Raw genomic sequence first — 13,087 nt, 5'->3', positions numbered from 1 at the left:
ACTCACACCTAGGCACCATGGGGGGACTCTTCGCTGACGGGGAGGCGGCCACATCCCCTGAGGACGTCAGCAAGTGGACTGTGGATGACGTCTGCAGCTTCATTGGGGGCCTGTCTGGCTGTGGGGAGTATGCTCCGGTGAGGCAGAGCTGTCCTGAGCGCACATTGGGCCTGTCACTTGCCTTCCTCTCCCTTCCCTACACCCCTCAGCCCCACCTGCTCCTGCCTCATGCTGGCCCCTGCCCAAAGCAAAAGGGGGTTCCTTCATTTGACCACTCCTTGAAAGCTACACAGCCTGCTTACTCTCCCTGGCTGCTCTCTGGGCCTTTGCTGGGCAGGACTGATAGGCCTGACCCTATCCCTGCTCTAGGTATTCAGAGAACAAGGAATTGATGGGGAGACCTTGCCCCTGCTGACAGAGGAGCACCTGCTGACGACTATGGGGCTGAAGCTGGGGCCCGCCCTCAAGATCCGGGCCCAGGTAAGCATGGACAGTGGGCAGAGGGCATAAAGGCTCTTTGAAATCACCCAGTGTCCTTGGCAGGCACCCATCCAGGCTTTTCTTTATAGGTGGCCAAGCGCCTGGGCCGAGTTTTCTACATGGCCAGCTTCCCTGTGGCTCTGCCTCTGCAGCCGCCAACCCTGCAGGCTCCTGAACAGGAGCTTACTTCCAGAGAGCAGCCCCTGTCCCCACCAACAGCCAACTCCCCCTTTGGGGGGAGCCACCCACCCACTAGCCGAGCCTCACCCAAGCCAGAGAATGGAACAGCAGCAATACTCCCAGGGGCCCCAGATGCCACCCAGTCTCTGTGTTGAGTTGGCCAGCAGGCTGCCCACAGTCCCAGCACAGGATGCAGTGGTACCTCCCCCACAGCTTTCTCCCTTTCAGTTTTGGATGCAGAAACACCAAGGATTTTTAAAAGGAAAAAAATGTGACTTAAAAGGACTGAATGAGTTTTCAAAAACTTTCTGGGGGTGAATGCAGAGGTCCACAGACAAACCAAAGACAAAGGAGTAGAGGAACCAGGGAGCCACCTCTCTGGAGCAGGCTGCTGTGACCTGGCAGCAGGACCAGCCTCCTGCATAGGGCTGGCTCTTGCTGCCCAGGTCAGCACAGCTCTTGGTTCATCTGGTCTGTCGTGCTGTGACAATAAAGCCCTGTCCACTGTCTACTGCCCTCCTGCTGCACAGACACTGGCCTCAGGGCCTTTGGGGCACTGCAGGAGACCCTTAGTCCTCCTCTGAGAGCTGCAGATCCTCTAGCTCATCCTGGGGCCCCTGGGCCAGCTGCCACAGCTCACCAGGGTCCAGCCCCGCCTCTGCGTCTGGGCCTCCATCTGCAGGGAGAGAAAAGGCTACATAAATTCTGCTTATCGGGAGGAAGCCAGTCTTGGAGGTTAATCATCACTAATTAATCACAGCATTAATTAATTTATTGGTGCACTATAAGCTGGCTGCTAGAGCCCATGAGAACAGAGCAGCTGGCTGGGCACCCCAGGGAGGAGTGGGCCGGGCTTGGGGCTGCCCTCCCATGGCTCTGTTGCCGGATGGGATTAAGGACCAGATCCCTTGCCCCAAGAACCACTCACCTTCTGAGTTGCTGCTCTCCTCCTCATCCTGGTGGTCCTTATCATCTTCTTCCGCTTTGAGCCCCTGCCGAGTTCTCAGGGACCCAGGTGTTTCTGTGAACCGAGAAGAGTCCATGATGAGCCCCCAGACCCAGCGACCACCAGCAGAGGTCCACAGGAGGGTAAGCCACAGGCTAGAGGACCACCCTTCTCTCCACTTGCAGGTGGAAGACCAAACAGAATAGTTAAAAGTAGGCATGCTTAGCAATCAGCACAGAAAACACTGAGGTGGGGACCCCTCTGGCTGTGAGGTCCCACAGCCATCCACACCCTCCCCATCTCCACGAGCACATGCTTCAGCAGGGGCAGCCCCCACCTCTCTCCCCAAAGTCTGTGGTCTCCTCATCCTCAGTACTGTCCAGGTCAAAGAGGTCTTTAAATTCCTTCCTGTCCTCATCCTTCCTGTCCTCTATCTTCCGCCGTTTGATCTCTGGGAAGTTCAGATCTTCTAGCTGGAATAATCAGAACCAGAGGAGTAGGTAGGCATGGGCAGGGGGTTCAGAGAGGCCAACGCTATTTCCCTCATAAGCCCCCAGCAGCCCTCAGGAGCACCCTGCTTGGCCACTTGCTACTTGGCAACCTTTCTGCTCCCACATCCGTAGCATCCCTCCCAGGACAGCCAGCACCTTGGTGGCATGCTACTCCAAGAAGCAGTCTCTCAAGTCACCCCAACTCATAGCCACAGCCATGCCCAGGGTCAAAAGCTAAAGCCCTTCTTGCCTCTTCTACCTGCCTTCCTGGGGTCCACAGGCTGGCCTGTGTGACAAGTATATGCAGCCACTCCATTCCCTCCAAGGCCCCTACCCTTGGGAGATGCCTGGTTGTGACAACTCCTGACACCACCCCATAGGATCACCACCTCCTCAAACAGCCATAGTCCTCCAATGCCCCACCCACACCACCACCAAAGTCATCCCCATCAAATCTCTGCCTGGTCCTAAAAGTCATGCCAATGTGCAAGATCTGAATCTAGCTGACCCACCCGCTCCCTTGGCATCCCAGATGTACCCGCTCTTTGCCACTGATCTCCAGCTGTATCTCGCGGTCCCTCAGCTTCCGCCAGTGGCTATAGTACCTGGTGAGTGGGGTCCCCTCTTCTCGGGCCTGCTTCTCCCAAGCATCCTAGGGGTGGGGCAGTTCAGAGTCATGTGCCACTATGGGCAAACCTCAAACCCAGCCATTCCCTGACAAGTGCCCTCAAGCAGCACCACCCCCTACTCCAGATACCAGTTCCCTACTGACCACTGCAAGCTGGTCAGAGACACCAAAAGAGACCCTCTGGCGGTGACTGCGGATGTGCTCTGCATTCTCCTGCACCTTTTCCAACAACTGGCGCATCTGCCGGCAGTAGTTGGCCACCTTGCACTCCCGGAGGAAGGACTTGAGCTGCAGAAGTGGGGGGCAATCAACCCAGCAGGCAGACAGGAAGTCCAGGGCCCATCAAAACCTCATGGCAACTCCAGGGAGGTCCAGAGCCCAAGTGCACACAAGTGGGCAGTGGGCCCAGATGAAATCAGGCTGCTCTCCAGCCTGTCCATCTCTGTAAATAAAGCTCTTCTGGCAACAGCGGCACTCATTCCCTCACATGCAATGAGCTTTCTGTGGCTGCTTTTGTACTGTGGCCAAAGGCCAGTAGCCAGACTGAGAAACCATGCAACCATAAATCCAAGAACACTTATTGAAAATACCTGTTTACCCCTACTCTAGTCCCCTATCCCTGAGACCTTTGAATCCAGCAGCAGAAGCTTCCCGACTGCCAGGCACTCATATCTGGGACCCAGGCCACTGCCAAGTGCCAAAGAACAGCAAGAGACTATGCATGTGTGCACAACTATATGACTGCAGCCTTGCACGCACGCGTGCGCACACACACACACAACCTGTCTGGATGGGCCTCAGATGCAGCTCAGTTGTGAGCAGCAGCACTGACCCTCCCCCATGAGAGGTACAGGCCTGAGACAGGGAACAGCAGACAGAGAGCCATACTCTCATGGGAGAAGCAGAGAGAAACCCCCACCCCAGCCCCAGGACCACATAGGAAATCAGTCAGGGACCAGCCCACCCCAGTGTAAAGACTTCTGCAGGCGGCTGGTCTGGTCCCTGGAAGGCTTAGACAGCCTTTCAATGGACCAACATGATGCTAGGATCCTTGGTGAGCCATCCAGACCTGTCCCAACCTGCTGAGTGACTGATAATCTCCTACACCCCCAAGACCAGTACCACACATTGTGGTCCAAGGGGTCCAGCTACAAGGCGGTGCCTGTGTGGAGACCATAAAGGATCAGGCTCTGCTACTAGCCCTGTGAAGCTGGGACAAAGACACCTCCTTTCAGTCCCTGTGTACAAAGGGCACTGAGTCCATTAAAAGATAATCGAAGTCCATCATAAAGCAGGCCCCCAGGGGATTTGGGGAGGGAGCCAACCATTGGGTACATACCTGTAAGACAGCAGGCAGTGCCAATTCAGGGAAGGCAATACTGTGGGCCTGGCCCTGCAGGTACTCCAGCATGAGGTCATACAGCTGCTCCACTAGGCCATCCTGAGGCAGCAGGGAAGGACCAAGCTCATCAGGGGATGGGGCCCAGATGCTCAGAGTCCTGCAACTCAGGCTGATGAGTCTGCTCCAGGTCCAGGGTGGGGGCCACAAGGAAGTGTCCACAGCCTCCCAGCCACACTCAGGCTCATGGGGGCTAGAACTATGAATCCACTGGTCTCCAACCCAGGGAACCAGGAAGGTCTACACCCAAACATCATAGGATGGCAGGACCCTCCCATCCACCTCAATGCCCTCTGAGGTCCTGCTGTGACCTCAATGCAGCACAGCCCTAGGCCCATCTACAGAGACTTAGAGGGCAACTCACCCGGTATGCTTTTTCCTGCAAGTTGACATTCGAAAGTTTCAGGACTACAGAGAAGTTGATGGGCCTGGAGCTCATGCGGCCGGGTCGTTTGTTGAAGTCCACCTGCTGGAAAACCTACCCCAGCCCATCCCAGTGCTCAGATCTTAGCTCATAAGCCCATCAGGACAAGGGGTGAACAGCCAGAAAGCAGCACACCCCAAAGCCTGCAGACCCCTCCAAACTCTGTTTGCTTTCCAGAGATCTAGCCCCCTTTGCCTCTTCAGTGGATAGGGCAGGACCAGGAGCACTGGCCCTCCCTCAAAATCCGGGAGGCCATGAAGACCAGTTTCAGAAGGCCAAGAAGGTGCCCTCTATAAAGAGCCCTGCCACTTAATCTACGCTTCCCAACATGCAGCACTGAGGCCTGGGCCTGGCACAGCTTCAACCAGTGTTACAAGGCCAAAGCAACAACAGAAGGACAGAGCACAAGAAGATGGGAGTCTTAGGATGGTCTGGCAGCTTACCACACCCTCCATACACTACAGGCTGTGCACCCAAGCCTTCCCAAAAAGGGGAGGGAGTGGGCACTGAGCCTGGCCTCTTGACCTTGATATTCCTCCTCAATTCCTAAGAGACTCACACCCAAGGCAGGGGAGCCCAGGGTACATGCAGGAGCCTGGAGGGGGAAAGGGGCACAGAATGGAAGCCATGGAGAGACCCCTCATGCACTAGGCCAGGATGCTGGGCAGCTGAGCTGGGCTCCAGATAAAGATTGATCTCAGCAATAAACAACAAAGTGGTTCCTTCTGGGGGGAGGCCTGACTCCCAAAGGGAACTGCTCTCAACATCCCTTCCTGCCCTCACATCAGGGGATAGTAGGCCCAGATGCCCTGCTCACTTCAGCCTCTGTGATCTGCCTTCTCAACCTACAACTGGGCATGGGAGGCCCCACAAGGTGCAGCTACAATAAACCAAGGCAGGGTCAGTGTTCCAGCACTGTCCAGGATGAAGAAGAAAAAGAAACCATGCCACAGCAGTGGAAGAGACTGGGGAGACACCTAGAGCCATTTGGCAGGGTAGGAGGCCCTCAGGGGGGTGCCAAGGTAGAGAGGCCACAGCAGGGGCAGTTAGGAATCACACCTTGCTGTCACAGGGAAATACATGTGGCTTCCACAACAGCTTCACAAAGCACAAACAGCAACCTGCCTCAGTGGAAGGGAATGGGAACAGGCATGGGTTCCCTTTCCTTATGACCCGGAGACAGCGAGTCTTTGAACATCCTGTGGGCTAAGGCCTAACCTGACACTAACCTGCCCCCTCAGAGCAGCACTGGTGCTCAAGTGCACATAGTGGTCCAGGCAGGGCCTTGGAAGCTCTGAAACCACAAACCTGGGTTTGAAGCCCAGCTCTCCTGCCTGCTGCAGTCCTGAGCAAATACCTCTGTGGCCAGAGTCTGTTCCCTGACTGTAAACCCAGTGTCCTCAGGCTCAACCCTCAGAGCCTACGTGACTGACACTCACAACCAGCTTAGGAGGTAAAGTGCTGAGCAGAGTAATGTGCTCCTTGAACCCATGCAAAGCTCAGGGAAGTGATGTGGACCTCCCACAGCAGACTCAGGGGCAGGCAGCAGAACTGAAGTACCCTGACCCAAGACTGCAGAACCCACTCACCTCAAGGATAAAAGGCAGCACTGGGATGAAGGTGCCGGTGCTCTCTGACAGCAGTGTTAAGGCACGCACACAGTGCATGCGCAGGGGGTAGAAGCGGGCAGTGGGGACCAGCCTGGGAGGGGCAAGGCAGGAAGGGACAGAGGCTGGTTAAGTCATCACTCAACACCAATTTTGGCTACTCACTGCCTCTGAACCCCCAGGAGGGCCTTCCTGTCACTCCAGCCAGGTGAGGAGTCACAATGCCAACAGGAAGTAGCATCACATTCCCCCAAACAGAACAGGGTACCACAAAACACTTTGAACTTGGTACTGGTCTAAGCATCTGCTTCCTTGCTCAGCGATGGGATCGGAGGAACACCCATGCAGCTTTCATATTCACTACACTTTAACATGGGTGGGGGCTGTTCATTCCTGGCTCCCTTTCTTCCCCATTCCCTGCTTTCAGGGCTCCCTCCCCTGGACTTCCACCTTCCCTCCTAGTCTAATGGCCAAAGCTCAGGAGGATGCTTTTCAGGACAAAGATGCCCCCTCCTGGTCAGACTGGCACAAAGCACCTCACAAGAAACCAAAAAGGCCTTCACACCGTTGCTGGGCTTATTCAGCCCTCAGAGCACAGAGCACTCTGCAGCGAAACTGACTGCAAGCAGCCCTGCCCAACAGGGATTGCCAAGACCCAAAGACCCTGGACACAAAATTACTGGCCAAAAACTTGCCCGATGAACTCACTTGATGCAGCCAATGACCACCTGCGAGAGGGGATAGAGCAGAGGCTGGAGGGCTTCGCTGGAGCCAAGGGTACTCAAGACGCGGCACCACAAGTAGAGGCAGTGGACATACTGCCAGTTGTACACTGACTGGTACGTGTCCTGGACAGAGCAGAGTTTGCCTGAGTGTCAGCACCCAGGACAGTAGCCAAGTGTGCCCCCTCCTCTGTGTGCCCACATCCACCAAGGTGCTAGGCCTGGATTCAAGGAGGCCCCCAGGCCCTCTGCTGGTCAGGCTCCCGAGTCTGGAGGGATGGCTGTGTGCACCTTTTTGCCCATAGTCATGGCACTGCGCAGGTGGATGGCGAGCTGGCGGATATAGAGGAAGGCGTGCTGGTAGGAGATGCTGGGATCCAGGGCAAGCAGCTCAGTCAATGTCCGTTGCATGAAGCTGATGAGGGGCAGAGTGCCTGGAGAGGTGAACTTGCAGTTCCTCACATATGTGATATACATTTGCTGCCAGAGAGACTCCAGTCAGAGGCACCCGAACACCCACTACCTGGCTCCAAGCCATCTGCCAACACCTAGACATTTCTCTTGGAGCTGCTGCCTCAAGCAGGAACTACAGCCAAGCCAATGGCTGCAGACCCCCTTGAACAGACCCTCAATCCTCAGGATTCTGATGCTGCTCATCCTCATGCATATGCCCAAGCGTATGCTTGCCAGACTTACACAGTCTAAGGTATGCAGAGGGACCCTGCAGGGAAGGTGTGTGGTGAGGGGTGCTGCACGCTGGGCCAGTATCAGGGTTTCAGAGGGTCCCTGCTACACAGATGGGCCCCCCTAGGTCTGGAGTTGGACAGCAGGGTTTGGATGCTGGCTGTGACCTCAGACCTATTCTATTCTTCCTGTAGAAAGTTCTCATCCACTAACAAGATGTTCCCCCTTGGGGACGGTTATGTGAAGCAGAGTCGAGGTAGAGCCCAGAAGGCTGAGGGTTCCTGTGTCTGTCAGCACTCCGACATTCTTGGTGAGGAATGGGATCTGAGGATCTTAATGTGCCCTGAGCCGTGATGCCAGGGCCCAGCTAAGGGCACTGACCACAAAGGCAGCCTGTTAGACCCTCAGGCTGATTCCCAAGACAGAACCTAGTGGACAGATTCAGGGCCCACACTACCTTCAGGACAGGGCTCAGGAAGATGTCCTTCTTGTGCCGGCAGACTCTAATGAGGACCAGGAAAGCCAGCACCCGCAAAGACTCCTCACCCGTGCTCCATAGAACCACCATTCTCTGAAAAGGGAAGATGTCACTGTCTGCCCCAGCCTTCTCACCCAGGAACCCCTAGAGCCAGCACATGCCTCCCTAAGCCAAAAGCCTGAGGCTCCTGTGTTACTGCTGGGAGACAGCCCTTCCCAAAACACAGAACACAATATGTCACGCCCTTTAGAGGCAAGACCGTGACAACTTGCCTTTACTATTAGGTGTGCGTGAGAATGTATAACGACTCCAGCTCTCAAAACTTGTTAGGACACAGATGCCTGAGTGCAACCTGTTCTCACATCACCAATTTATGCTGGCCTGCCTGGGTTGGGGGATGCTCTAGATGAGGTACCCAGGTGGAGGAGGGCTGGAAAGGAGCTGGCCAGAAGCCAGTGTAGGTGCAGGTGACACTTCTGCCCTGAGCAGGAATGGATGTATTTGTGGGGTGGCTGTGTGCACCACCAGCCACACCAACAGAGCGTGATGGGCCTGCTCACCTTGAGCAACATGCGACACTGCTTAGGGAAGGTTAGGTAGTAAGGCACAAGGCTGCTGATGTGCTGCAGGACAGCCGCTGACACGGTAGCTTCTGCCAGAGAGGTCACCAGCTAGGGAAGCAGAAGGGGGCTGTGAGGCACTATCAGTGAGTCTGAGGCACAAAAAACACTGGACCACCCAATATGGCAAGGGCCCTGCCTGTGAACTGGGCTTCCATGCTCCTTCCCCACAGGAACAGCACCTGCATGACTGCACTTAGGTATGCCTTGATGTCCACGCGGAGTCTCCCCCAGAGCGCACTGCTGGACGGCTGCAGCATCCTGCAGAAACCAAATCATCCCCATTCCTGCAGCTTAGACTCAAGGCTGCCTCAGTGAGTCTCAGACCATACCTTGCCCTGAGCAGACTTCCCACCTCTTTCCACAAAAAGCTGAGGGGCTTTGTACAGCTGACAGACACAGCTGCCCACCCCCCCAGTAAAGCAGCACCAGCCCTTCCCACAGACCACCCACCTAGCCAAAGCAGAGCAACTGCCCTCTGAAATACTGAGTCCTATTCTTCCCAGAAGGGCCCAGTTGCATCCCTCATACACCAGCCTCCTCTGGGTTCCCTTGGCCCTGTCACACCACAACCTTCAGCAGCACTCAGGACCTTTGGGCCTAACCAGGCACCATTCACTGGTGCAGAGTGGTGGCTCTGGCCCCTACGCACTGGGAAGAAGACCCAACCATGCACATTCACAAACATTTTTCCCTAAAACTCTGGAACCTTAAATCTTCTAGACTGAACATCTGACAACAAAAGCAGGGTTCCTGTAAGTTTCTCGATGTTCACAGAAATCGGCTAAACACACCAAGGACCAAAGGCAGGGCCCTGAGAGTTTTCCATTCAGCTCCCTTTAGGCATCTCAGTCAGCATCAGCTGTGGATCCCCTATTGCTACTCCCCAAGGTCCAGCTGCATGGACCAATTGTCTTGTTGCCTGCTCATCTCACTGCTTTGTCCTCCACCCTCCTCGCCTGACCCCTTTGGTCTGCACTGCCTACACACACATGAACACTCTCATGCACTAGTGAAGGTACAACCCCTCATGATGCTGACAGCCCAGTGGAGCCTTTCTTTCAAAGGTGTCCCGACAGAAGTTGGATTTCCAAGCCCTGGGAAAATCTAAGATTAAAACCAAGCACTCGCTGGGCACAGTGGTGCACGCCTGTAATCCCAGCATCTCAGGAGGTGAAGGCAGGAGGATCATAAGTTCAAAGCCAACCTGAGCAATAGTAAGGCGTTAGGCAACTCAGTGAGACCCTGTCTCTAAATAAAATATAAATATAGGGCTGGGGATGTGGCTCAGTGGTTAAGCACCCGAGTTCAATACCCAATACCAAAAAAAAAAAACAAGCACACACCACGCTCTCAAGAAATCCTCAGCATAGAATTTCTTTTCTGGAAGAAAAAGGCAAGGAGTGGCGCCACCCCCAATGGCAAGAGTACATCCCCCAAAGGCCTCTTTTGCTCTTCCTTCTCAGGAACCCCCAAAGTCTGCCATGCCTCTGTCTTAGGTGAGCCAAGGTCCTGGGGACAGTGTCCTCTCTTGCAGAGCAGAGCTCTGATCACCCCATTTCTCTCACCTGCTGGTATCCTTTGGGGCCTTTCCAAACAGCAGCTTATGTAGGTATCCAAAGAGATCTCTGATGCAGAAGGTGACCAGAGCATTGAACACTGTGAGGAAGGGACACAGATGTCACTCACAGGAGAGCAAGTAAGCCAGCCTGACCCGCCCTGTAGACCCTGCTCACCAGTGCTGTCTGTAACCTGAAACCTGCAGGCCTCAACACCTTCCTGGTCTCCTTGGGTGGTAGCAACAGCTGCTCTGAAGGCCTGTACCACTTCATGGAACAGCTTGGGAGTGAGGTGCTGAAGGAGCAAGAGACCAATAACTCTGGGGGAGCAGGAGGTTGCACAAGGCAGAGCAAGAGATAACTGACTCCAAGAACCTGCTCCTGAGAGAAAAGAGACCCTTCCCCACACCCTCAGAAATAGGGCAGAGGTAGGGGCAGGGCCACTAAGCCATGTTCTGGCAACTAAAAAAGAGACAAGTCTATAATCCTCCTGGAAAGGGAATGAGCCCAGCTCAGGAGCCCCAGGGGAAAAGGCTGAGAGTCCTGAGTTGGAGGAGCAAGCTTGCTGTCTCACCAGCCATGTGATGATGCTGCACCATGCTGTTGTACTTCCCACCTCCAGAACTGTGAGCCAAGTAAACACCTTTTCTTTCTTTTCCTCCCTCCCTCCCTCCCTCCCTCTCTCTTTCTTTCTTTCTTTCTTTTTTTCCTAGTGCTGGGGGATTGAACCCAGAGTCCATACATGCTAAGCAGGCACTCTATTACTGAGCTACATTCCTAGGACTAAATATCTTTTCTTTACGAACTATCTGTTGGCATCCCACTATAAAGCAAGAGAAACTACACCAAGATACACTTAACAGACACACCCACAATGGCTTTACTTCAGGGAGCAGAGCCCCTGAGAGAAAAGCTGAACTATGACTGAAGAATCCCAACCAGGGCACCATAGCACTCTACACACGTGGACATTGTGTGCTGCTCAGAGAAGGGCTCTTCCCACCTGTACAGCCATGAGCACCTCAATGAGACAAGGGAGAGACTCCTGCCTGTGGTGGGGTCCAGCTGCTCAGACCACACTCCTTCTTCTCACCTTTGCAGACTGCTTCCATTTCTCCACCATGGCAAGGGTCACAGGAACAGACTCATTCTTCTTCCGCTGAGGTCCTGCAGGGACTCTGTCCCCATCCTCTCCTCCATCTTCTTCTTCGCTTGCTTCCTACACCAGATACAGAAGAGTCATGCTGGGGGAGGGTGTAGAAGCCACAGGTGCCCTGCTGGACAGGTCTGTGTTGTCCTCACCTCCAGTGCACCTGGCAAGGAGTGAAACTGCTCCTCTTCCTCCTCAGAGCTGTCTGAGTCACTAAAGTTTAGCAGGCTCTGGTCATTGTCTTGCAGGAACTTGTAGAATTCTGGATCTTTTTCCTTCAGACGAGAGAGCTGGTCCTTGTGCTCAGAGGCACTGCCTTTATGCCCACTGAGAAGGCAGGAGTCAGTAAGCCAGTGAAAAACCAGCAGGGGGTTGGCTTCTTGTCCATATAGCCACTTGTGGGCCTCCTCAGAGAGGCCACAGGGTTACTCTGCTCCCTGCCCAGCAGCCATCAACAACAAGCAGGAGGTTTCCCACAATGTTAAGTTTTCAGAAAACACAACTCTCTCCTGGACTCCTGTACCCAGAAGCCTCTCCCCACTGTTTTAACCTCTAGCACACAGACACTCAACCTGTGCTCTCCGCAGACTTGCTGTGCTGGCACCAGGCTCTACTGCAGTCCCCGCAAAAGACCTGTCCCTAGAACTCATCAACAACATCTTCAAAGCCACCAAAGTCTCCTTGCAAACCACCACATCCATTCCCACCCTTGTCACCTACGATCCTTTTTGGCACAGAAACTGGAGTGACCTTTTCCCTTTTTTAAAAAAAAGTTACACGACGTGGCTTCACAGCTCCCGCTCTGGGGAAACGTCCCGTTTTACTGGGTGGTCTCACCTGATTCCTCATCACCCACCCACCCCTCTGGGTGCATCTCCAGCTACTTTCCCTCTGCTCCTGCCAGTCACCCCGTCCTCACCGGTTCGCACTTCAAGGCCTCCTCCGTTCCTGCTGTACTGTCCACCCAGCCTACCCCTCCGGGCTGTCGCTCAGAACTCAGGTGGCGCCCTCCCAAGTTGGGCCACTCAAGCGCTGGCTGAGCTACATGCCCAGCGGACTGATAAACGGCCCAGGCCGGCCTCAAACTGGGGCTCTCCTGCCTCTGCCTTCGCAGGGGCTGGGGCTGCGGGCGTCGAGCCGCCCGGCTCTCCGCTCCCTCCGGCCCCGCTGGCTCCTGAGCGCCCCGCGCGGACTCCCCCGGGTCAGAAACGCCGCTCTGCGTCACCCGCCAGCGCCCGCCCCACCCGGAGGGGGGCAGGCACAGCGCGCCACCCAGGCGGCGCCGGCTTACCGGGCCGCGGGGCCCCTGCCGGGCTCCACACGCCGCGCAGCTCCACGTCCGCGTGCCTCCCGCTCCCGCGTCGCCGCCTCCGGGGCGCCCTCGGACTCCGACTCGGACTCGGAGTCGAAGCCTGAGGCCAGGAATTCGTCCACCGTCAGCTCCGCCAGGCGCCTGCGGGTCACGGAGGGTCACAAGGCGCCAGCCCACTAGCCCCAGCCTTCGACCGGGGTGAGGGCAGCCCGGAGCACAGGCTCCCGCCAGGAATACAGCAGACTGACCTCCTGCGGCCCCTCGCCTCCGCCATGACGCCGAGCCCGCCGCGTGCGCCGCACTTCCGGCCCCAGAAAGCCGCGCGCTACCGCACTAGCTCCGGGTCGGCCCCGCCCCCGGCCGAGCCCCGCCCTGTCGCTGGCTCTGCGATTCTCGACAGCGTAGCC

General features: G+C 55.7%; 2 protein-coding genes across 18 annotated transcripts in view; one reads left to right on the top strand and one right to left on the bottom strand.

Moving 5' to 3' along the window:
• The window catches only part of Samd11 (sterile alpha motif domain containing 11), an 18,505-nt gene extending 17,336 nt beyond the window's left edge, over positions 1-1,169 (top strand). For all 15 annotated transcript variants that reach the window (XM_078027263.1, XM_078027256.1, XM_078027261.1 and 12 more), the window contains 3 exons: positions 13-137; positions 370-480; positions 570-1,169. In XM_078027263.1, coding sequence (XP_077883389.1) covers positions 13-137; positions 370-480; positions 570-815 — 482 coding nt within the window. In that variant the 3' untranslated portion in view covers positions 816-1,169. The remainder of the gene's footprint in view (positions 1-12; positions 138-369; positions 481-569) is intronic.
• Positions 951-13,087, bottom strand: Noc2l (NOC2 like nucleolar associated transcriptional repressor). Of its 3 annotated transcripts, XM_078027267.1 has the most exons (19): positions 12,929-13,087; positions 12,660-12,821; positions 11,521-11,695; positions 11,312-11,437; positions 10,396-10,513; positions 10,228-10,318; positions 8,842-8,920; positions 8,600-8,710; positions 8,019-8,132; positions 7,169-7,357; positions 6,864-7,003; positions 6,138-6,249; positions 4,489-4,602; positions 4,065-4,166; positions 2,870-3,013; positions 2,636-2,749; positions 1,944-2,079; positions 1,589-1,681; positions 951-1,336 (listed from the first exon to the last, which is right to left on the bottom strand). In XM_078027267.1, the coding sequence occupies exons 1-19, from the start codon at positions 12,952-12,954 to the stop codon at positions 1,230-1,232; spliced, it is 2,253 nt and encodes a 750-aa protein (XP_077883393.1). In that variant the 5' UTR covers positions 12,955-13,087; the 3' UTR covers positions 951-1,229. The 3 variants fall into 3 exon arrangements, with proteins under 3 accessions (XP_077883393.1, XP_077883394.1, XP_077883395.1); XM_078027268.1 differs by lacking the exon at positions 2,636-2,749; XM_078027269.1 differs by lacking the exons at positions 12,660-12,821; positions 12,929-13,087 and adding an exon at positions 12,288-12,599.

Source organism: Ictidomys tridecemlineatus, chromosome 11, assembly GCF_052094955.1.
Source record: "Ictidomys tridecemlineatus isolate mIctTri1 chromosome 11, mIctTri1.hap1, whole genome shotgun sequence".
NCBI lineage: Eukaryota > Metazoa > Chordata > Mammalia > Rodentia > Sciuridae > Ictidomys > Ictidomys tridecemlineatus.
Note: the sequence above shows the minus strand (reverse complement) of the source record. Positions and strands in the feature narration are given on the sequence as shown.